Raw genomic sequence first — 24,284 nt, forward strand, 5'->3', positions numbered from 1 at the left:
TGCTACATTCCAATGGCTTGTGAAGAACTTTAGGCTCCCTTGGATTAAAGGTAGTATATAAATACCAATTCATTAGAAATATAATTAAATTATTGATGATGTGCAATAGCTCTACCATTTGTACTCACATGTAAGATGAAAAATGGATGCTAAAATAGGTCTCCCAGTCAGCTTAATGGGTGCTTTTTAGGCTAACAAGTCATTTGTGGTAACTTAATTGCCTCACTAACTGATGAAAAGAAAAACCACATGGGGTTTGGAAAGTCCTGAGGTGCTGCATAGGGGGTAATGGGGATCAGAGGAGACATGAGCCAACTGCCACATTCAGGAAAGCTTTGGGGAGGCTGGAGAAAAGGCTAGGACAGCTGGAGATAGCAACAAGGTCCAGGGAAGTTTTTTCTGGCCTTTTAGCTGAATACCCAATGGAGTTAGTTTTAACAGCACTAAATGCGGGGGGGAGGGGGGGAGGTCATCTACCACGCAGGTAAGATAATCCGGGAGCATATATGGTACATAGGGAGTGGACAGCAACTATTTTTTTAAAACATGGCATGAAGGACGTAGGTGGCAAGGCTTAGAGGGAATCAATATCTAGGGAATTGCATCAGGATTTTCAGGCTCTGCCCTTTGTCAATGAAGGACAGGAAATAGAACGTAATAGCAGCAGGTGTCTGCCTCACACTGTGGGCCACAATCAGAATAGGTGTAAGCAAATGCAACTTCAAACTTCAGCAGAATTTCAGTCAGAAAGGGGACCAGATCCTCTACTAGTGTCAACTGGTGTAGAACCATTAACTTCAATGGACCTGAGCCAATTTACACCAGCTGAGCTGGCCCATTGTGTACAGGAAGTAATATATCCCATAACACCCACCTAGCCCTGACTGCTGAAGTATGGGAGGTAACTTGCCATGTCAATTACATTGTGCTCTGGGGTTGGCTGTAACTCTAATCTAATGAAATGAACGAGATCAAGAGAGAGAGAGAGGTGGGGCAAGAGGGGAAAAGTTCTAGGTACAAATGAAATCATATGACTGCAGACATACACCATACAACTCTCTCTAAAACTACTTATCAGGAAAAAAATACATTAATACGTCTGTTACATTTAATGGCCAAATTTTCACCCACTGAAACAAAAGGAAAAGCTCCTGTTGACTTCAGTGCTTGCAGGATTGATTCCTAAACCCCTTAAGCAGGGGTTTTCCTATAGGTCTGTGTGGTGCCAGATCCGCCTTTGCCACTATTTTAGTTAAACACTAAAACAGTGATCATAAAATGCTCTCAGAGATGAGCATCCACTGACTGCAGCAGGGATGAATGCAGGTCAGGCTCTGAACCAGATCACACCCCTTCATAGGCTGTGGTGGATTAAGGCGAAATGCACAGATCCTTGAGATCCAAGCCCCTGTTTGGATAAGCCCCAGCTCAGGAGCAAAGCCAGAACTTCAGGCAACAATACAGATCACAGCCAGTTGCGTCCAGGCACCTACTGCAGCCTGCAGTGTCTGGCCAGAGGGTAAGACCAAGGATTCAGGAAAGGGTGTTTAGGCTGACTCCTTTCAGTTCTAGGAACATGGAAGGGATTCTGAGTACAAGCTGGGACAGGAAGTGCGGGTAATATAAGAGCGACTGCATTTATATTGTTTGTTTAAAGACGCCTAAACGGCATGAAGAGAACATGCTCAGAGACCCTGTATGTTTGTTTTACTTCGTTTGTACACCTGTACATGAATCTGAAATCTTGAGGGGGTTGCTTATTGCTTAACTTGGGCTCCCAGCTGGGTCCAGCTGTGCAGAATAAGACAATCGGATTTTTAAAACCTTCCTTGGAAAGCAGTTGGGATCTGAAATAAAAACAGAGGCTAAGCCCCCAATCCGAAATGCTTGGTGGATAACTAATAGTATGGCAGTTAAACAGATAACACCCTTCATAAGCATGGATTCTCCTTGTGCAGACGGGCAGCGTACAAGTCAGTTATCTGCAGCAGCTTGGTCTCAGGCAATAGGCAAGGCTGATATGAAACTCCCTCATAAAATAGAATGGATGAGAAGCACAAATAAATACCCTGAGACAGGTGATAACTGCTCCAGAGTGGTACAGGGCTTAGCAAAATAGTGATTCGTGTGAGAGACAGGGATGCGTAGCACCAATTCACAGCCGGGGAAAAACAATTTGTGCTGAAAAATTGGTGCTACCAGCCTCACCCATGAAAGAGCAGGAGGTTGTGTTTCGGAAACGCTGGCAATGAAGGTAGAGCTGAACGATCCCATTGCAGTGCTGAAAGACAGCACACAGCTGCGTGGCCCAGCACATTGATTTTTAAAGCTCCGCTGTGTGGTATTCAGAACATTTCCCTTGTTTGGTGTTAAGACAACAGGAATATCTATATCCAAATGTCTGATTTGCACAGCAGACCTTTTCCTCCTGAGCAGGTTTGAGTGGAGACTTCTTTAACTCAGATCTGGAATAAAGAGAATAATTCTTCCTGGGGCTCGTCCCACAGTTGCTGTGCACCTGAATCACATTTTAAGAAATATTTTTATTTTCATAGATCCCAAGGCCAGAAGGGACCATGATGATAGTCTGGTCTGATCTCCTGTCTAACACAGGCCAGAGAACTTCCCCAAAATAATTCCTAGAGCAGAGCTTTTAGAAAAACCATCCAGTCTTGATTTAAAAATTGTCAGGGATAGAGAGTCCACCACATACCCTGGTAAATTGTTCCAATGGTTAATTACTCACTTAAAAAATGTGTGCCTTATTTCCTGTCTGAATTTGTCTATCTTCAACTTCCAGCCATTAGATCATGTTAGACCTTTCTTTGCTACACTGAAGAGCCCATTATTAAATATTTGTTTCCCTTATAGCTACTTACAGACTGTAATCAAATCACCACTTAACCTTCTCTTTAGCTTAACAAAGAGAATGAGCTCCTGCATTTATCACTACAGGGCATGTTTTCTAATCCTTTAATCATTCTCATGGCTCTTCTCTGAACCCTCTCCAATTTATCAACATCTTTCTTGAACTGTGGACACCAGAACTGGACACAGCATTCCAGCAGCGGTCGCACCAATGCCAAATACAGAGGTAAAATAAACTCTCTACTCCATCTCGAGATTCCCATGTTTAATTATCAGGTTCGCATTTGTCCTTTTGGCCACATCATCACACTGGGAGCTCGTGTTCAGCTGATTATCCACCAAACCCCCAAATCTTTTTCAGAGTCCCTGTTTCTCAGGATAGTCTCCCTCATCTTATAAGTATGGCCTGCATTCTTTGATCCTAGATGTAGACATTTACACTAAGTCATATTAAAACACCGTTTGTGTGCTCCCAGCTTACCAAGCAACCCAGGTTGCTCTGAATCAGTGACCTGTCCTCTTGATTATTTACCACTTTTCTTCTATGGCATTAATAAAATGTTAAGTAGCCTAGGGCCAGGAAGGGATCCCAGCAGGACCCCACTAGGAACACCCCTTCAATGATGATTCCCCATTTACAGTTACATTTTGAGACCTATCAGCCAGCTTTTAATCCATTTAATGTATCCCATGTTAATTTTGTATCTTTTTTTTTTTTAATCAAAAAGTCATGCAGTACCAAGTCAAAAGCCTTACAGAAGTGCAAGTATATTACATAGATCCCCTTTGGGACAGATCCTGTTTAGGCCATGGGAGCCTTTCACTGATTTCACTGGGAGTTGGATTGGGCCCATGTCATCGGTTTGACCGCCGTAGGGATGGAAGCATTATATTTATCTACAGAGCAGGTACAGCCCAGGCAGTGGCAATGCAAGCTTCCCTCACACCACCCTGCCAATGTGCATCAACCCTGACAGAGGGACCGCCTCTAAGAGTGACAGAGGAGTTTAGTCCTTGCCCTCTACCATGGCTGCAAGAGAAGACTGAGGATTAGTGTCTATTGGGATGGTGTGTTTTGAGAGGAGGCTGCTGAGCCACTAGGAAAGAGACCACTGAGTAGAGTTAGGCCAACACTGAATGCTTTTGAAAATCCCCTCCTTCCATACCAGAGACGACCAAGTGGGACATCTTGTCCTGCATCCTGTCTGACAGTAGCCAGAACACAGCTGCTCCAGAGGTGCAAGAAACTCTGCAGGAGGCAGCTCTGGGATAACCTGCCCCATAGAAAATTTCCTCCTGACACCCAAAATAGCTGGAGGTTGGCTTATGGTCTGAAGAAGGAGGGGTTAGATTCCTTCCAATCTTTTGGTAGTAACACTTTTCTAGTCTGGGTTCACGCTGGTCGTGGAGGAAGGAAAGTCTTGTTACCAGCCCCTAGAGCCATCCAGTTCCCTCCAAAATGAGGCTTCATAAAAAGCATTTCCCTAACAGTTCCTACAGGAATGGAACAGGCCACCGGAGACCAAAATGGAGGGATGACATGGCAAATGGAGCAGGACCTCTGATTTTTTTTTTACAGTGCACATGCACAGAGCAAGGTTCTCCAGAAAGATGGTTTGCTTGCCTGGTGTGAGGCTGTGATGTTTGCGAGGGACTGAAGCATGAACTACCCTGCTAACGACAGCAGGTGCCAACAACAAAGGAGAAGGAGGAAAAGCCTGATAATCGGGAGGAAAAGAAAAAGGCCAAGAGATACCTTCCTACAAAGACAGCAGGAGAGAATATTAATGGTTAACTTTCCCCCATTGTGGGTTACAAGGAAAAATGACATTTTAAAGGGAAGAGAAGTTTACCTTGTAAAGCAAATTGGTCATTCATTGTGCCAAATTATTGTTGTTATTCTATATCTGTAAGATAAAGGGAAAGCATGCAAATCATCCTCAAAGTGCAGGCATAACCCCCCCCCCTTACCTCCCACCTCCCTGCCTGCAGCCTCATCCGCAAAAAGAGGGGATGCTAAACACAGCCCTTGAACAACTGGAGGGTAATTGATCCTCTGACGTTGAGAAGCCCACAGAACTCCTAAGGGAGCACAGGTATAAAAAGAGAAGGTGCACCTCTCGCAGCAGCAGGACGACTGCCACGGTAGTTGGGGACATCTGAACAAGTCTTGGTCCCAGTCCACTGGGACCCTGCACAGGTAAAGAACTAAGGAGGAAGGAACCCAGTCCAGTTCGTTGAAGCAACAAAAGCTATCAAGAGAGCAAGAGAGAAAGAAGTTGTATTTTTAACAGGGAAAGGAAATCACGTAGAGAGCTGGAAAGATCTCATTTCCCCAGGGAACGGTAAGTTTGATCCTTTGCATGTGTGTTTTAACAAGATACTTGCTATTTGGAAACTGGGGACAATTCAATTACACTAAAACACAATCAGATTTGGCATTTATCAGCAGCCTCAGTACTAATCTCAAAAGGCTTTGTAGCTTAAGTTATAGACCGAAACAATTATTAGTAACTGAAGTGTCTGATACATGTAAATCTACAAAGTAATGTTATAGAACAGCTTTGCAAAACAGTTTGGAAATTTATGAGCCCAGGCACAGAATCTGCTCCCTGCTCTTACAACATTGATGAAAGCCACCACAAAACCAATAATTTACTCATCCATTAATAACTATTTAGTTGAGCCAACCAAAGGGATGAATAGAAATTTGAAAGACTTACGGGCAACACAAATCCAATTACAGGATAGCAGAGGAAGCAATTGGAAATATCTTTGTACTTTTAATTGCAAGATTGTACGGTCTAAAAGTCAACTTTATCAGACTGCAGGAGTGATTAAGGTTTCATTGCATCCCCACAGCAGTATTTTCAGGACTGATTAGACACGTATCCCAGACACAGTAAGGAACAAAAGGAGTGATCGAGCTAATCGATCCATCAGTATTTTCACAAACACTGCAACATTGAAACTGCATGAGGGGGTGTTGGGAGGGTGTTGTGCTTTATCTTTTACAATCACATTAAATGCTTTTCATCTTAAAATTTATTAATTCCCCTGCCCCCCACTGCTAGAATGGAAAGCAGAGAAGTGAAATTAACCCTCCAGGGCTGTCAACTTGGCCATGTTCAGAGTGTGAAACTTGAACATTCTTCTGTTCACCCTCTGAAATAATGCCCACACTTGTGAAGGCGAGCAGGACTTCAGGTTCAGTATCCTTTGTGTATGGGGTGGGAGAAAGATCAAAGGGGAGAGGACCAAGGGGACAGAAATGAAGGGATATGAGAGAGAGAGAGAGAGAGAGAGAGAGAGAGAGAGAATGGAAGAGTGGAGAGGGGAAAGAGAAGATAAGGAAGGTAAAAACAGATGAGGAGAGAAAAAGGAAAATCAAAAAGCTTCTTTAAGAAACTAATAGGGTCAGAGAGGTGCAGAATAAAGATTTCAAAAGGGATGAAAACAGTCTGGAGGAACACCTGGCACTGAAAAAAGAGGAGCTGGGTATAGAGTGAAAGTCGGGATAATTGTGTGTGGTGGGGTGTCTTACCCTAGGAATACAAATGGGAAGGAAGGGAAAAGCGAAGGGCTATATTCTCCCCTGGTTGCACTTGTGCAACCCCATTGCCATGCTCTCACGGTGGTTTGGCTGTTCATAATATAAAGAACATTGATTGACACTGTCCCAGACTTGGGTGCTAACGCTCCTTTTGGAGTGTATAGATCACCCTCATTTTCTGTATCAGAAGTGGATGGATATAATTTAGGATTCATGTTGGGGTATCAGGGAGGGGGGCATGCTTCCTCCAGAAAACAGCAGTGTAAACCTAAAACCAAAAGCCTTATAATTCTGCCCCACAGGAGTAAGTCCCTGATTTGGTTCCCTGGCATTCTGAGGGTCTTCATGGGGCTGACATGATGGTTTCTAAGAGGCAAGAATTCTTTGGAAGGTGGATTTAGTCCCCTCTTTTGCCAACAGTCAGCTCTGTTCTAAAGTTAGGTCAAGCTGCTTCACTTCCAAAAGAACAACAGATGGAAACAGTGCTGAAGGCTGACCCAGCCTGCAGGTTTGAAGTGTAAGCAGCTGTAAACTGGGAAACCAGAAAGCAGGCTGAGGAACTGTTTACAGTAATTAATAGTGCCATCCTGCTCCCTGGGAGTCTGATTCTGCGCTCACTGAAGTCAGTGGGGGCTTAACTTTGGGGCAAGGACTGTCTTTGTGTTCTGTGTTTACACAGCACCTGCCACAATGTGTTCTGGTTCATAACTTGGACTCCGACACTACAATAATAAACAAACATCAATAGCAGAGGGATCAGATCCTATGCCCGGAATACCTTCCTACTCATTTTTCCCCAAACAACTTTCCTCTCCTCATTCAAATAGCTCCTTAAAACACAATTCGTCCATGAGGATCTTCACCCCTTTGTGTCTATCAAAAGCACAAATACACCCAACGCTGCTGTGTGTCATCACCGTGTTCTCAGATTTCAATTTTGAGCACCTTGGCCCTGGGATCATATCTGTGCAGTGCCACATGCACTGATGGCACTCCATCAATGATCAACAGTAGCAACAATGCCCTGTCCTTAGGGATAGACAAACCTGCCTGTGCTGGTCAGATATGCAGCCCAGCCTTGCAGACCTGGATCACGTTCACACAACTCTCCACTGAATCTTCGAGGTTCACTCTCCTTTGCCCACACAGTCCTTGGTATTATTTTGCATTTCCATTTAGTCTCTCATCCCGTATCATTTCCATGTGCAGTTAGATTCCTTCTCCTTCACTGTCAGCCTCCTGCTGCTGGTTTGATCCTTTCAGGCACTGGAAGAGAGGAAGGATGCCTTTGTGCCTGTGGCACAGGGACAGGAGACCTGGGGTCTATCCCCGAATTTGTAGCAGGTGATAAACAAGCCATTTAGGGCTTGACAGAGGCATCTAGGTGCTGCAGCCTGTTGTGGGCAGCACAGAGGAGTATAGCCCAGTTGGAGCTCTGCAGGAAGTTGTGCCAGAGCTAGCACAGTATGTCCCGGAGGGCAGGAGGAACTCTGCTGCTGCTCCACCCATGGAAAGGGCACAGCATCCTCTCCTCCTGCAGATGCCAGTGCAGAGACAGGAATAGCCCCATTCCTCAAATCCTCCTGCTCCTCACTGGTCATTGTGTCTCTTTCTACATACAGCTCTGCACCTTCTTTCATTCCTCTGCTTGGAACAACTTCCCCCTCCCCGTGTGCCATGCACCCTCCTTGTTCTTCTTCAGATCCCTTTTCACTCACAACAGCTCCCTGTATTTTCTTGCTGACAATCACTCCAGGCTCTCTTGTGTCTTGGACGAATACCCTCTATATGAGATCTGTCCCAGTGAGCCTGAAAGCTTCTGAAGTCAGGACTGTGGCTTCTTATGCACTTTGCCGGCTGTTGTCTATGCTCACAGCTCTAGAAATAAATATGTATTTGTATTTTTACTAAACTACAATAAAATAGCAACCATCTGGTATTCCGGAGCCCTGGGTAACAGATTAAACACACGCACAAGTGCATAAAAAGACCTGTCAGTTACTTCTGATCAAATAAAATAACCCAACAACATTGTACCTAACTAATCAACTTCCCCCACAGAATTCCCACCAATGCCACAACCCAGCTCTACCCAACCTGTGATTGACACCTAATTAGTTTTGTTTTTGTTTTCTTCAAAAAAATTAAGCATTTTTCCATTTTGGAATATTTTTGACAACAAATTTCCATCCAAATAATAACATTTTGCAAACATTTTCATTTTGATCACAAAGGTACTTTTCACCGGAAAAAAGATTTGATGGAAATTTTTCTACCAGCTCTAATTTCCACAAATAAAAGCACAGAGTTCAGTTCACTTTAGTCCATGGACTTGGATTATTCCTCTTCCCAAGTATCCAGACAGCTGCTAAACAATCATGAAAGTGTTCACCTATCCTGAAACATTCATAAGAACGGCCATACTGGGTCAGACCAAAGGTCCATCTAGCCCAGTATCCTGTCTGCCGACAGTGGCCAATGCCAGGTGCCCCAGAGGGAATGAACAGAACAGGTAATCATCAAGTGATCCGTCCCCTGTCGCCCATTCCCAGCTTCTGGCAAACAGAGGCTAGGGACACCATCCCTGCCCATACTGGCTTTGGTGAGGGACCTTGTCAAAGGCTTTCTAAAAATCTAAATACACTATATCCACCAGATCCCCTTGTCCACACAGAACATTATCGCTCCAGAAATATGTTACTTGTTTTCCCGTGTCAAGTGTTGCAGTCATCCATTATGGGAGGAGAACCACATACTATGCAACTAAGATGACCAACTGCACAACACGAGTAGTGTGTCGGCAGATGCTAGGCTTATGCGCTAGAACCCAGGACACCTTCCTAATTCTGCCTGTGACCTTGGGTGAATCACTCTACTTACCAGGGCCTCCTTTACCCCCTCCCACCCTTTGTCCATCTTGTCTATTTAGCCTGTAAGCTCTTTGGGGCAGGGACTGTCTCTCACTGTGTTTATATAACGCTTGATGCAAAGGAGCTCCAATCTCAGTTGGGGCCCCTAGGTGCTCCTGTAATCCAAACAGCTCCTCAGAGGGTGAAAGTTATTTGTGCAAACTATCAGGCAAATATTTACAAAGAGCAAATCCATTCAGAGGAAAATCAGGATTGGGTTCACTAGCCAGAAAAAAGAGCCCAGCTCCTAACAAAGTAGTTCAAGCAGTTCTAATTAGGACAATCCCACACTCCCTGCTTCCGGTCTCTGACTCGTCTGGGTAAAACATGCTCCAGAGGAGACTGGTGAGAGCGGAAGGGCCTGGCGAGAGGGAAGTATGTTCTGATCCCAGCTCACAGGCAGGGGTTATGGATTCAAGGCCGGCGTTTGTATCACCCTCAGCATTCCTGGAAATGGGCTCTAGAGTCTGGCCATCAGTCACCAAAGGCAGGGAATCAACTTGCTGGGACAGCGTTCCAGGCAGAGACAGGCATTGGAAGAGGCTTTTTTTGTTGAGATGGTGGCTGTTAATTGGGTATTTATATGATAAATACCATGCAATGCCAAGACACTGACATGCCGAGTCCGCTGTCTTGCAAGGTGAAGTATATCGGGTATTATAAATATAGGCTGCACAGGGTGATTTCTCTCCCATTGATGCCGATGACACAGGGATGCAACGATTTGAGTCTGACTGAGAAAATGGAGATGTAGCTGAGAGCTCCCATGCATATTCAAGAAGCTTTCTCCCAACTCACTGGCAGTGGTGTGCTCAGAGCCCCCAAATGCTGTGAGCGAGGTCAGGAGACACTGTCTGTCACCATCACTGATTTGGATTTCTCTTGATTTCAGGTCACTCCAGAAGGGTGAAGGATGCTGCACAGGGCCATCTTCCTCCTGTTCCTCCATTTAGTCATGTGCTCCATCTCTTCTCCTCTCTATCCAGCTCTCAGGTAGGCTCAAGCCCCTTAACTTCCTGCCTGCCCAAAGATTTCCCCCCAGCCCTCTGACTTCACTCCTATTCTCTGGCCTGGGCATTTTGTGGATTTTTGTACCAGGCTCATGACACTGCAGGCAGGATTTTCCAAGTCCCCCCACCCCCAGCTCTGACAGCACATCCCATGCTGTCTGGCAAAGCCCTCTGCTTTTTCAGTCTCCTCACCACCACAAGCTGTGGCAGTTCTTAATCCTGACTAGCAACATCCTCTGCTATTTCAGTCCAGGGCTCCAGGGCCCCCAGGCAACTCTGTCAGCTCACCTCACTCCTGACCTGCGGCACCCAGTGCTATTTCTGTCCTGATCTCTGCCCCTTGCCTGTAGCCCTGTCAGCTCACCTCAGTCCTGACCCACACCTCCTCCTGCTGTTTCCATCTGGAGCGCCTCCCACACATGGCTCTGGCAGTTCAAGTCAGTCATGACCTGCAGCACCCCCTGGTATGCCGGGGCTGAACGTCTTCTGTGCCAACCCTGCAGGCTGTGCCAAGTTGTCTTGTTTAAACATTACTTTATGCTTCAGTGAGAACAAGCTTTTCCTCCTCCGCATTCCTCTGGCTGGGACGAGAAAGCAGAGCCTGCAATGTCTCCATGAGCAGCTGTTTACATGGCTATTATGGGACCCACAGATTTCTGATTCATCTGGGTCCTTGGCTCACTGAAGACGCATGGCACAATGTAGAGTCCAGTATTCACACCCTGCCCACTCTTTGTTGATGGGCGTGCAGTCAGGAGGTGGTATAATGGACCATACTGGTTTGCTGTCATTGTTAACATACCTTGTGTCTGACAACATGAAGTGTAAACATAAGGCTTTTGAGGAGAAAACTGGATGCAGTCAAAACAAGGGACAGCCAGGGTCAAACGCCCCAAACAGTTTTAAAGCTAAATATGTAAGTTCAGGGCTGGTGATGGCAGCCAGGGAAGTAGCCCTGGAGCCTAAGTCCTCTGTTTACTCACAGAACAAGTACATGAACGACAGCACAAGCAGCTTACCCACTCACTGCCACAGCAACAGACCCCAGGTCGACCTAGAGACCCCTCCTCTACTGGCAACAGCAGAGGTCAGGCTCCACTGAGATGGCCAACTGGGGAACCAATGGGCTAGCAATAGACACTTGCTTGTACGGTGCTCCGATACCACAGGGCTGGGTGCAGGATAAAAATCCAGACAGAGCCAGTGGACAATGCCTAGAATCACAAGCTCCTACATATGAGCCAAATTGTCATCAGATAGTAATTGTTTTTTGTTGCTACCAAGCCATGCTGGATTTGAACTGGTGACCTAGAGTGGACTATCTCTATAGTTCATTAGCAGTTCCCCAAGTCATCAGGCAACATCTCTCTCTCACTCCTCTGACATTATTAAGGTTGCGAAGTCAAGCACTCAAAAGTTAGGGTTGCCAGTGTAGCTTTAACTTGGCCCCACTGTGCGTATTCATTAAGTGCTCACAAACTATTTTTTCCATGTTAGCTTCCTCCTATGGGCTTGCTGTCCAAGTCTCGATTGCTGTTCCCCCTACTCCCAACCTCTTCCACTCCTCCCACCTGGTCCCTTTGCCCAGCCAGTCCAAGTTCTCCCCCACACCAAACTCCTTGTCAGGGCCGTCTCTCCTACCCCTGTTGAGCCCCTACACTGGTTCCTAGGCCCAGTCCAAAGCCAGTGCCAGACTTCATCCATCTAGTCTCAGTCCCTGCCCCCATGTCCTCCACTGGTTCCCAGTCTCAATCTCCTTGTCCAGCTAGTCCATTTGTCTCCCCTACTCTCTTGCCCCAATCTACTCCTTCTCCCACCCCCAGTCTGGCTTTTGTCCCTTCTGCATTTGAATTGGACAGCTTCTTCCTCTGTGCTGGCTGGATGCCAGCAGGGGGATCACTGAAAGCACACGAGAGATGGAATCCCTGCTCTCAGTCCCAGTGCCTGGCTGCACCCCAGCACCTGGGAGCAGCCATTACAGGAAAGGGAAAGTCCTTCTGAGCCCCCCCATAGCCCTGGGCTGAAACAGGCTCAGCGCTCGCCAACACTTAAAATGCTACAGGGCACAGCTGTGCCATTGCAGCTGCTCTGCTGCAGTGCTTCAGTGTAGACACTTCCTACGGCGACGGGAGGGATTCTCCCATTGGCGCAGGCAACTCTTCTCCCTGTGAGGTGGTAGTTGGTGGATGGAAGAATTCTTCCATCGACCTAGCACTGCCTACACAGGGACTTAGCTCAGCTTAACTATCCACTCAGGGGTGCGGATTTTTCACACCTCTGACTGATGTAGTTAAACCAACCTAATTTTTTAGTGTAGACCAGGCCTCAGTCACTCTGTGGGGATGGCACATGGGCAGTCTGGTCATACACAGGAGCAGCGAGGGGCTGGAGCGTGCTTAGCGAGGACAATCTTTGGTGATTTTAGTTGCTCAAATTAAAGATGTCTCTGATCATTTCCAAACCCCTGTTTTTCAAATGCTCATAACTTGGCCAACTTTGAGTGGATTTTTATGGGAAGGCAAAAGACACATCCCTGACACAAAGGCCACCCCCTTGCCAAATTTTGAGTCCCTGCTCCAAAGTACAGGGGTGCTAGGACACTTTAAAGGAAAGGTCTCACAAATTTTTTTACACAGGAAAACCACATTTTGCCCTAGCCTCTTCCTTGGAAATAGCTGAATTATTTTGGTTAAATTTTTCAAAACAATTCAGCCTGGCAAGGAAAATTTCAGCCTAAATGGTTGAAGTTTGGCAAAATTATAAAAAATTGAAAACAGGGTCTTATAATGGGCGGTGTTGAGCAACCATAATAATATAGATGGCACAGCCAGACTTTCCTTTAATTAAAAAGTTGTAAGTAAGGTTAACTGTCTTTGCTTCTTCTGTATTATTGTCCACTTGCATTGAAGTGAGAGGTATAGGAGCTTTGGTATTATATGGATTGAAGGGATGTACTAAGGCCTCCCTGTAATTCATTTAAGTATCTCTCTGCCACCTGTTGAAATTATCTTATTTTTGTAAGTTCGCAAATCAGTATATCTATGAAACTGAGTGCAGTTGGACTCCGGAGCAAACATTCACATTTTCCCCATGGAAAATGCTTTAGGCTTTGCTTTCAAAAACTGGCACAGGGAGAACCCAATTGGCTATGTTTTGCCTGGGTATGTTGGCATTTTGGAGAGGGGGAACTGTCTGCTGCTTTGTGCCTGGGACTTCTGTGTTTCTAATCTCGAAAGGTGCCTAGCATATTGGTATAAGTAGCACCTAGGCAGCTTCCAGATCTGGAGGACAGTAATAGAAAGACAACCTGTGCTGTCTCCCTGAGACAGGGAAGGGAAGAAAAGAGAGAATACAAGTCATACCGAGGTGAACCCAGCAAATGCTACTTAAGGACTGCTGGTGGTTGGCCCAGTGGAGAAGGCTATGGTGATGGGGGGGGGGGGGAGATGATGAGGATTGCAGTTTGGCTGTGCTCAGTGCGGCTGGTTCATTCTTACAGATACAATCCACTGCCCATCTCTAGCAAGGCAGTGAGCATTCAGCTACAGGACGGCAGTCCTGTGCAGAGCAACAATCTCTCTGTGGAGGAGCAGCAGCAAGAGGAGGAGGGTTTTCTAGCCAACCCCGCTGAAAAGAGGTAGGTGCCTCATTCTACAATCCCAACACACAAAGGGAGCCTCAGTTAACTTCTTCCTACACTGCAGCCCATGAGGGAAACAGCAAGAGGATTTGAGGGCACTTGAGGGTATTTTGCAGAAATTACCAGTGAAGATCGGGTTCTAGGTCTTGAAGTTTTTCCAGCCAAACTGTTTTTTGATGGAAAATTGGGTTTTTGATTAAAGTAAGTTTTTTGCAAAATTGTCTGCTTTCTGTAGGAGATATTAAAAACCCAAACATTTGAAAATTGAAAAGCTTTCACCTGAAAATGGAAAAGTTTCATAGATTCACAGATATTAAGGTCAGAAGGGACCATTATGATCATCTAGTCTGACCTCCTGCACAATGCAGCCCACAGAATCTCACCCACCCACTCCTGCAATAAACCTCTCACCTATGTCTGAGCTATTGAAATCCTCAAATCATGGTTTAAAGACTTCAAGGTGCAGAGAATCCTCCAGCAAGTGACCTGTGCCCCATGCTAAAGAGGAAGGCGAAAAATCCCCAGGGCCTCTTCCAATCTGCCCTGGAGGAAAATTCCTTCCCGACCCCAAATATGGCGATCAGCTGAACTTTGAGCATGTGGGCAAGATTCACCAGCCAGGTATCCAGGAAAGAATTCTCTGTAGTAACTCAGATCCCACCCCATCTAACATCCCATCACAGACCATTAGGCCTACTTACCATGAATAGTTAAAGATCAATTAATTGCCAAAATCATGTTATTCCATTCAATTTGGAAAGGCAGCTAAGGTGCCTCCTGGGAGTTGTAGTAGGGCTGCCTCTTGGTCTCATTCTCTACTGGACAACATACATCTCCCATGATGCACTGTGGTGACTCAGCAAGAAAAGGAGATCATGGTGCATTATGGGAGATTTAGCTCAGCCACCAAGACCTGCCCACAGAAAAGAAAGGGGGCATAATGCACCTAAACGACAACTCCCACGAGACACTGCAGCACCATTTCCATAGAAATGTCCAGTCACCTTTTTTTGGGGGGGGGGGGGCAGGGAGGGGGCGGTTTTGGCCAAGGTTTTTCAGGTTTTAATATTTTGCCAAAAAGTCTAACCATTTTCCAGCCACCTTCATTGATTTCTGTAGTGGTTTAACACACAGGAATCAAACTGAAAACAGCCATGTTCTGTGGCTCCCTGGACTGTGGCAACTTAGGCCAGGAACAGAATAATTTTAAGTCCAATTGAAGCCATAGAGGGAAGGGTAGGTAGGAAGCGTGTAATCATGCACACAGGAATTTGATCAAGATGCTTGGAATTATCACTTCAACTCTTGCCAGAAGTCCTACTGTTTTTACTGAACTGATGTGAGCAACAGCACAGTTGCACATTCCTGCTGATAGACATCACCAGCGGCACAGAGCTCGCTCCCAGCACACTGCCTCCCTGGTCCAGCGCTAATGCAGGCAGATCTGAAAGTGCCGGTATCTTCCTTAAAAGGTCTCCCCTGCCTGGTGCTGACTCAACAAAACCCTGCTGTAGCGGATGAAGTCTGTGCTCATAGCCAGACAACGTGTAGTCAGCAGGCTGTGTATTCTCTCCACTCTTTTAAGGCTGTCTCCCTACACCTGAGTCAGTCACCTGGGGAAGGGGTTAACTCTTCCAACCTTTCCAAAGAGACAGTTATTGACTGATAGCAAAATGAAGCAAGATCAATACTCCTTTCCTGCCCTATTTCATGCAAGCAGCAATTCTGCAGCGCTCTAGGCATCTCTGGGAATTGTGGCAGCATCTGTTCAGCTCCAAAACATTCACAAATTTATCCTCACAGCACCCCCATCAGGCACGGAAGTATAGTTAGTCCTGTTTAACCAAGTGGGGGAACTGAGGCAGACAAGAGCCATGGGGTTGGGTTGGTGGATTCATCCCTGTCCTGGTGCAGAGCCAGGATGTGGGGACTGAGGGGGAGGCTTGCACCTCCCCTCTCCTGAGACTTCTGGGACCCAGATCCCAGTGAACATTAGAGCACCTCTGAGGGCTTCTCTGAAACTCATGTCCCAGCTGCACTCACTCCTAACGGTCCCATGGCATTGCTGGGGAATAGCCAGGGCATAAGAACATCCTAGTCACCCCCAGCTAGGGGGTGGCTAGGATGGCTGAACTTCCCCAGCCCAGCCTCCTCCCTGCCCCCCCTCCCCCACACACAAACTTTTAGGCCCTTTACAACATTTTTTATTTAAATGTGAAGCCACTTTTCCCCAGCAGTTCCTGATTGGTTGGTAGATTTTTTCTGCTGTTTCCATGTCAGGACTTTTTAAAAAACAATTGCTTTACTGCTGGAGAAAAAAAAAAAAAAGTCAGATACTGGGATTCTGGGGTGGTTGTTTGCCCCTTAATCAGCTCCTCTCTCAGCACTATCAGATGTGAATTTTTTTTGGTATTTTTGAAGTTGATTTCTTACCAAAAGGGTGGATTATCCAGGGTGTTTTATGCATCCAGCATCTGTCTCTCATCTTTAGGATGCAGCGCCATGCTGATGCCATATTCACTGACCACTACCGGAAGGTCCTGGGGCAGATCTCTGCCCGGAAGATCTTACAAACCATTATAGGCAAACGGCTGGGGTAAGACCACTTTTCCTGTTTGTCTATTGTTACCGGGTTGGGACTTTGCATGTCACACCAGGCAATTTCTTCCACGCACACGGCTCAAGTAGAAACCTTTCCATCCAGTCTGATGGAATCATCATCTCTCCTAGTCACATTAATTTCTCACTGTTTCACCAGTACAAGAACAAGCCTCTTCCCCTTTGGTCTAAGAGAGCCCTGCATCCCCATATTTTGTAATGATCCCCACAATCACAGTTTTCTTTGGGCATTGTATTTAATCCTTTCCTTCCCAACCTATTAGCTTCAGGGTTATTCTTAACCTCCACCGCCTTAGGAACCAGCTAGAACCTTTGTGTGAAACATTAACTGCTATCGCTCACTGAAAGAAAGAAACTTGGCTTCACCCTGCCCCAAAGCAGGGAGGTGCGGGAAATCAAAATCCACACTGCTGCTCCCCCAGCTTTGACCACATACACTAGTGTTGCTAAACAAGACAGCAGACACTTGTCAACTGCAGCTCATCATTGGTCTCCCACTCGACCAACCCCATTCCTACTCAAGAGACTGAGCAATGAGCTCAGTTATTTCATCTTAGCAATGGATGGGCAAATGATTTGCAAATCAGAAGTAAGATGCTGCAACAACCTGATCCATCAGGCAATAGCTAAGCCATCCCTGCAAGTGCAGCAGGTTCCCCATCCTTCCAGCAAGAGATGGAGAAACTGTTTGTAAAAAACCTGTCTGCAGAGAGCCATTCTAGCAGCCCATTCTTGTTCTTTGCATAACCGAAGCAGCGAACGCAGCCCAGGAGAAGGGGAGCATGAATTTTTGACCAGACGTCAGTCTGAGAGCATCTTGATGGACAGCCGCTACCACCAGCAGATGGTATTAAGGAATTTCTTGGGAGCCATATTGCAGAATCAAAGGTAGGTAGAAAGCTTTACCTTGAAATGTAGGGCCCTATAATCCTAACCCCATTTCAGTCAACAGGAGTTTTGCTGTACACTTCAATCAGAGTGGGAATAGGTCCTTATTCCTATCTGACTTATGCGGGTGAAAAGATGGCAGTAGGTAATATTCCTCCAGTACATTCCTGGTCAGAATAAAGCTTCTACTGTGCATCAAAGCCTGCATCTTTCTTTCCAATGGTAAGCATGGCACAGCTGCATTGGGGGAAACTTGGATGGAGCCTCCCCTCTACAGCATGGCTGATACTAGTCCTGTACCTCATCGACTTGTCTCTTCTCCCAACTCTATTTTCTGAGAGCAATCACAATAGTGAGTTGCTTTCCACACAGAATTATGTCAGAACCTACCCAGCTCTCTCCTCTTATTCAGGCCTCAGGATGTCAACAGCGAGCATGTAGAGGACTTTACCAACACCCTGGCCAAGCTCATGAAACTGTAAATCTCTCTCCTTTCTCCCCACTGTGCTCTGGTGAGTACCAATCCCTAGCTGCTGAGCTCTGTGCAACATCCTGCTTTTGCAGTGCTCTGTAGTGGAAAAAGAAAGGCTTAAGACAAGCGTTACTGTGCAGATTGATGATTAAGCTTCCATCTCAGCACGGACAGTGCCCACTGAAGGCAATGAGTGGTGAGTTCTTGTGTACGAAAACATGGATTTAGAGCCTAACTTTAGTTTGAAAATGATGGCCATGAAGACTGGTACTGTTTAGAAGAACTGTTTCAAAATCAACTGCTTCCATGAATGGAGGGCTACAGCAAACTTGGGCACCCTCCTTACCCACCTCGCTTCCCTTCGATTCTTTCGCCTGACTTACTTACGTCTGACTCTTGCACCCAAGTGATGACAGCTCTGGCGAGCCTGTGATTGACGTAACACACATCTGTTATGTCTTTACTCACAAACAGCTGCCTCATAATTTTCTTTTTTTCCCTTCCGCACAGGAGTCATTCAGAGATCATGGACCCGGCTGTAGAGTAAACAACCCACAGCAGCAAAGAGAAGATCCTGGACATGAACAGCTGTAATTCATGCATATCCTTCTTGGAACCTAGAGACATTTCCTAAAGGAATAAGATTGTTTTAAAAGTAACTATGCCCAGGTTAATTTTAATCAGTCCTTAAATTAATTTCTCCCTATTTCCCTTCAGGTGTACTTGACCAAACAGCTCTCTCACTGTTATCTGCTACTGGTCTGTACCCTGGATATGGCTACTCAATCCTGTGCACACCTCGCCCAGGGTAGAGATTTGATTCTTTACAATCGCAACATAAAATTTTTGAATCAAATGCTATCGAAAAATCTGCTGAGTTACCGCTCTGTCTGAAAGTTTGTTCACTCAATAAACATGCAGGCTACTAAAAACTACTTTCTGGTATCCACATAGATTTAGTCTATACATTGATTTGACTCTTCCCCCTTATGGATACACGTCCAATGGAGATCAGACCAAGCATTACATGACTGCACACTAATGAACAATTTATTTTTGCTTTAAAAAACATACACATGCACAATGTACTGGAAACAGCACTGGCCTCAAACATGGCTATTTTGTCCTGTCCAGAACTCTTGCAGCAGGGTTGAACTTACCAGCAAGTCCAGCCTGGGGTTGGTTTGGTATAAATGAGACTCCTGTGCATCATCAGAGGGGAATTTCAGATTATACTGGTCAATATATTTTAACTTTCATGATGGAGCATTATTAATTCTACTCCTAACTCCATTGCAACATTATTTCCCACATTTAGGGTGATGTCTGTAGTACTCCTCACTGCCCTTTAGAAGGGGAAATATTTTAGTATGTTCCCCAGTGCCACAAAACCCCTCTCTACAGTGTCCGAGAGGCAGAACAAGAACATTATTCTGCTTCCTACTCTGGCATCATGACACTCCTATTACTACTACACGTGTAACAGTTATGCCTTCAGATGATATGTAAATAATTCCCGGTGGGTTTCGCTTTTCCATCATCACAGCAGAAATAAAAGTTGTTCTGAATAAACCTGTCCAACAGCAAGTCAAGATTTCTCCTTGTCTCTTGAGATGTACCTGTTTCTTGGTCATGAGCTACATTTTCTGTCCAATGCCCATTAAGGACCCAGTGTTTGCCAACTGGTTTTGCAGAGGCTAATTCTAACAGCTGTGCTAGACTATTAAAAGAGCACATGGTGGTATCTGCACTTGCCAACTCTAGGTACAGGTATAATTTTGCACATACGAGTGGAGATGAGGTCTTTGTAGAGGTCTCTCATTATATTAGACCTTTACTGAGGTCAAACTTGGGTTGGAGAATCTTTTCTCTGCTTTTCTTCATGGCCCTCTGCTCAGCACAGTTCATGAGGTGACATATGAAAATGGGGTCCAGCCTACATGCCTGAAAGCGAATGTTTATATCACACATCGTGGACGAGAAGAGCTAAATATCTGAAACTGGCTTCAACTCGGCCTCTAGTTTCGTGGGAACAATTTTTCCCTTCCAACTAATAGCAGCCACATTCCACTGTGGGCATTAATGGCAGACAGCTAAATTATCACCCACATGTGCAATCAAGGAGGTAGGAAGCTAAAGCCTATCAATCATCAGCTCCCAGTTATGGATGTAACTGATGGTGGATGCAAGTTTACATGTCCCATCTATAAATGTAGACTGAGGACCACCCTGATCCTTGGTGTAGTTCCATGTAAGTCAGTTGAGGTACTATGGAGTGTTTCCTTGAGCCATCCTGCCCTGTGGTAGCTGGGTGTCTCCTGGACCCTTGGCCCTACAGCTGCAGCAATAGGCGACAGCTGCAAGAAGGGAAACTGAAGAGTTCAGGCAGAGTACTAACATTAAACAAACCATATATATTTTCAAAACAGAGAAAAAGGTGTCTCTAAAAAAAATTTTAAAAAAAGCAGGGTTCAATTTATTCCTATGCTAGGAGTTGTCGATTGAAGAGGAAGGATGGAGGTAAAACTCCACCCAAACCTGTTTTCCAATTCCATGTTCTCACAAAAAGGTGAAGATAATGGAGCTAAAAGATCAGTGTGATAAGTCACGAGGGGGGTATGGATTGGTAGGGCATCACTCAGGTATTTAAAAGCTTCTAACCTTTGGGCTTCCAGTGCACTCAGACTGGGCTCCAATGGCCCAGGAATATATAGCCAGAGTGGCTTAGTGTTTAACCAGTCCTTCAGACTTCAAAACAAATCCATCAGACATCGCTATGTCACAGCCGGCAAGCCCACTGCAGACTCTTGACATTCATTTAATTTATCAGAAAAACACTTTCTCTCTCTCTCTCACTCTCACACACACACACACACACACACAGAGAAATTAACCTACTATAAAAAGACACAAAACAAAGAAATGACCCTTGAAGTGGCAAGGTCTGTACCCAGTATTGGAACGGAAACAGAGCTAGGCTAACAAAACTGCTGATGGCAGAGCTTTAGGCTGAACATCCCTCTCTGGAGTTTCATTGATGCTGCATGGGACCCATTAAAAATAATTAATAATTGAGAGTAAAAGGGAGGATGCACTTTAGTCTTCACGTTTCAGCACCATGGACAGTTTCTTCCCCAGTTTAGGCACAGAACTGGCTCTTGACTCTTGGTTCTAGGATCAGGGCATCTAACATTAATACAAACAAACAGAGGCTCTGTCTACATAGCCTTCCAGTGCAAGCAGCAGGACACTGGAATAGAATGGGGCGAGGCCAAGGAAGGACCTGAAAGCAAGTTCCAGGCAAACTGCAGGAACAGCATCATGAAAAGATGCTTCACACAACAGTATGCCTTGCCTAGAATAAAGAAATTATGGGCTAAGCAAAGCTAGTGAAAACGTGTTTCACTCTCAAATGGAACCCAATGTTACATCACAGCCTCTGAAGCAGCTGGGAATAAAACACTGAACCCTTCTTTCCTCTCATCATCCTCTTTATTCCACAGGAGGGAAAATGTCAGAATTACAAAATTTGCACTGTCAGAATTTAAACACTTGGATTGGGGGGGGGAGGGGGAGGGGGAGAGGGAGGGAAGAAAAGACATGGGCTTTGCTGGTTTAATTCCAAAATTGCTCAAACAGCCACTAAAAACAAATGAGGGTAAACATTAAAAAAAAAAGAAAAAAGTATAACCACAATTCTCTTGACTTCATAAAAAAAATTCTTTTCTGCCTTCCAACTTCTGGCCTTTGGACTGTTTCTTGGCCACTTTTCTGTGTAGATTTGAGTTTTTTCCCTCCTATTTCATCCATTCTTCCGGTACTAATGTGTCCTGAAAGGAAAGAGAAATCCGAACAAAATTAACATTTTCAATGCAAGGTTGAAATTCCTTGCTCATTAAGCGTCCCATGCTCTTTTGAAGGAAGATACGGGATTTCTTTTTACATGGCAAAGATGTAATAAACCGTATCATAACATAGCAAGGTGGGAACAAACAGAAGGAACAGTGAAATGTCCAGAAAACGCAAAGGTGGATTACTGGCAAATGGCAGAGGTGACCAGCCTTGCAAAACAAAAACGGAATTAAAAAATGGTGGCTGAGTGCAAAGCTTTCAACAGGCTTAGCCCAATTCTTAAACTTACCAAGAAACTGCTGGTTTATGCGATTAGAATGAGTGGGTTTGGCTCTTAAAAGGAAGAATTAAAATGTCTTCTCCAAATTAACACCCACCTCCATGTGAACTGAAGAGTAAAGCCTGAACCAAGAGAAATCTAACACATACATGACAAATCCATGTCCTGGGAAGGGACAAGACCCAAGGTGCTGCACACCTGCAGGATTCACTGACTTCAATTAGAGCTTTGGGTGCTCAGCACTTTTGCACGTACACCGAACTCTGTTACAGGAAAGTGCAAACTGATGCATTCTTGGAGTATCAGAGCAACCCTGGCTGTGGTTTTGAGGGGCTGCCAAAGACAACTGCCTGCAGCTGACAGCATTTAGCTCTGGCTAAGGGAGAAGTGTTCAAAGGGGACACAGTGCCATTCCTTACCTACTACACACTGGGGCACCAAGAATTTAATGTTTCGAACATTCATCAGCCAGACAAACTGACACTAAGCTCACATATGGTTATCAAGCCAATACCTCTCTAGTTATATCAGCTTTTTGTATGTGCAGTACAAGGTTCAAAAGCACCCACGAGGGAGTGGAGAGGTGGTGATTGGGGTGTCTTGAAAGGGTCTGAAAAGGGACATGAGGCCAAATCTTCAATGTCGTGGACACTAAATGTACTCATGCACATATAACTGCCCTCACAAAGCACACTTGATACAGATCGGGCAATTACAAACATAAACAGGAATTTGTACTCACAAGTAACAGTGCTCTGGTTTAAGGATACAGTTACCTGCACCCATACTTTTGTACATAAAATTTAGTCCCCTCTTTGAAAATTTTAATCCTGGGTCCTAGTTATGTGTGCCTAGAGCACTGGGTAGGTACAATTGTATATACTTCAAAATAATCAAATAGAAGCTTGAGAGATCTTTCGTCAGTGTATTCTGCAATGGTTTCAATTCTATCAGATAAATGGTATCACAGTCTGATTCTCTCTTTTTTCTCACTCTCATCCCGGAAAGAATGCACAGTGTAGGAGAAATGAAGGATATCACACAGGCACAGAAACAAGAGACACGCAGAAAGACAGGCAGCATGCTGGACAGTCTGACCCCCACAGGACTATTGCATAGTAAATTCAACGTGGACATGGTAAATGAGAACCTTCCCCACTCCAAATTAACAGCAGAAATGAAGGGCTTTATACTGGGAACGTGATGTGCGGGAGATCTGAAAATGATTTCATATACGGAAGGGACTGACCTCTGATGCAGAAAGCCAGGAAGGGATTTTCATAGTTTTCTGGGAGTTTTGTTTTTTAATTGTATCTCCTTCCTCAAGGATGGCCATGGCTGAAGAGGGGAGAGCAGACATGGGGGCCAGGGCTCTGAGGTGGCATGGAACATTCTCTCTTGCAGGTGCCTGGCTGGCTAGTTTTGGCTCACATGCTCCAGGTCTAACTGCTCGCCGTGTGGGGTCAGGAAGGAATTTGGTTTTCTTCCCCACCTTCCTCTGCAGTGTGGAGGGCAAGTCACTTGTAGGATTATCTGGCTGTATCTTATTTAATTATTTTCCTGCCATTACATAGGCCATGAGCACTGGTGCACCTTGGTCCTGCCTGTGGCACATAACAGTCTAGTCTCCTGTGGGCTGTAACGCTTTGGCCTAATTTGGGTTGTTGGGTTTAGTGTGTGGGTGCTGGGAGGTGTTGGTGGCCTGTGATATACAGGCAGTCAACTAGATGTAGCAGTCTCTTCTGGCCATAAACTCTATGATGCCACAGTGGGAGCCATCAAATCTAGTCTGATTTGATACTTGTATAAATCACGGCTTGGGTCACAAGTCAAAAGAGGTGGGTGGTTTGGCCTTGCTGCTACTGGATATCTGATTACCCACTCCTCAAAGCCACACCCAGTTCAGCCTGACTGGCAGTCTCTGGTAAAGATGCCCAGGAATGAAATAGCAGAAACAGTGCAGGTCAGGACCAGGGAAATGACAGCTGTGTGAGAGAAGTTTGTACAGCGAACACTTTCACTACACTCACCTCTAGACGACATTCTCCATTCACTTAGAGGCATGATAACCCCGCCACGCCCCCCCGGTTTCCATGGTTAATTTAGCTTTTTTTTCATTGTTGTATAGAATCCTTAAGCCCACAATAAAAAAAAGCACGTGTGTTTGTATATGTATGTCACATAAACTCGGGA

General features: G+C 45.3%; 2 protein-coding genes across 6 annotated transcripts in view; one reads left to right on the forward strand and one right to left on the reverse strand.

Annotated features, from left to right (window-relative positions):
- Positions 1 to 4,896: 4,896 nt before the first annotated feature.
- Positions 4,897 to 19,500, forward strand: GHRH (growth hormone releasing hormone). Of its 3 annotated transcripts, none has more exons than XM_074969676.1 (7): positions 4,897 to 5,213; positions 10,223 to 10,323; positions 13,840 to 13,977; positions 16,472 to 16,576; positions 17,353 to 17,487; positions 17,900 to 17,999; positions 18,470 to 19,500. In XM_074969676.1, the coding sequence occupies exons 2-6, from the start codon at positions 10,244 to 10,246 to the stop codon at positions 17,967 to 17,969; spliced, it is 528 nt and encodes a 175-aa protein (XP_074825777.1). In that variant the 5' UTR covers positions 4,897 to 5,213; positions 10,223 to 10,243; the 3' UTR covers positions 17,970 to 17,999; positions 18,470 to 19,500. The 3 variants fall into 3 exon arrangements, with proteins under 3 accessions (XP_074825777.1, XP_074825778.1, XP_074825779.1); XM_074969677.1 differs by having other exon boundaries at positions 17,356 to 17,487; XM_074969678.1 differs by lacking the exon at positions 17,900 to 17,999.
- A 2,204-nt stretch (positions 19,501 to 21,704) lies between these two features.
- RPN2 (ribophorin II) overlaps positions 21,705 to 24,284 on the reverse strand; it is a 32,645-nt gene continuing 30,065 nt past the window's right edge. For all 3 annotated transcript variants that reach the window (XM_074970197.1, XM_074970196.1, XM_074970199.1), the window contains one exon: positions 21,705 to 21,789. Coding sequence is in view for 1 of the 3 variants with exons in the window: in XM_074970199.1 (XP_074826300.1) it covers positions 21,780 to 21,789 (10 nt within the window). In the remaining 2 variants the exon portion in view is untranslated. The remainder of the gene's footprint in view (positions 21,790 to 24,284) is intronic.

Source organism: Natator depressus, chromosome 13 (genome assembly GCF_965152275.1).
Source record: "Natator depressus isolate rNatDep1 chromosome 13, rNatDep2.hap1, whole genome shotgun sequence".
Lineage (NCBI taxonomy): Eukaryota > Metazoa > Chordata > Testudines > Cheloniidae > Natator > Natator depressus.

What these genes read in the sequence shown, in the direction of transcription:
- GHRH (XM_074969676.1), top strand. Translation starts at nt 10,244, where the DNA reads ATGCTGCACAGGGCCATCTTCCTCCTGTTCCTCCATTTAGTCATGTGC. An exon ending in CCTCTCTATCCAGCTCTCAG is followed by an intron (nt 10,324 to 13,839) that starts GTAGGCTCAAGC and finishes TCATTCTTACAG; the next exon opens with ATACAATCCACTGCCCATCT. An exon ending in GCCAACCCCGCTGAAAAGAG is followed by an intron (nt 13,978 to 16,471) that starts GTAGGTGCCTCA and finishes TCTCATCTTTAG; the next exon opens with GATGCAGCGCCATGCTGATG.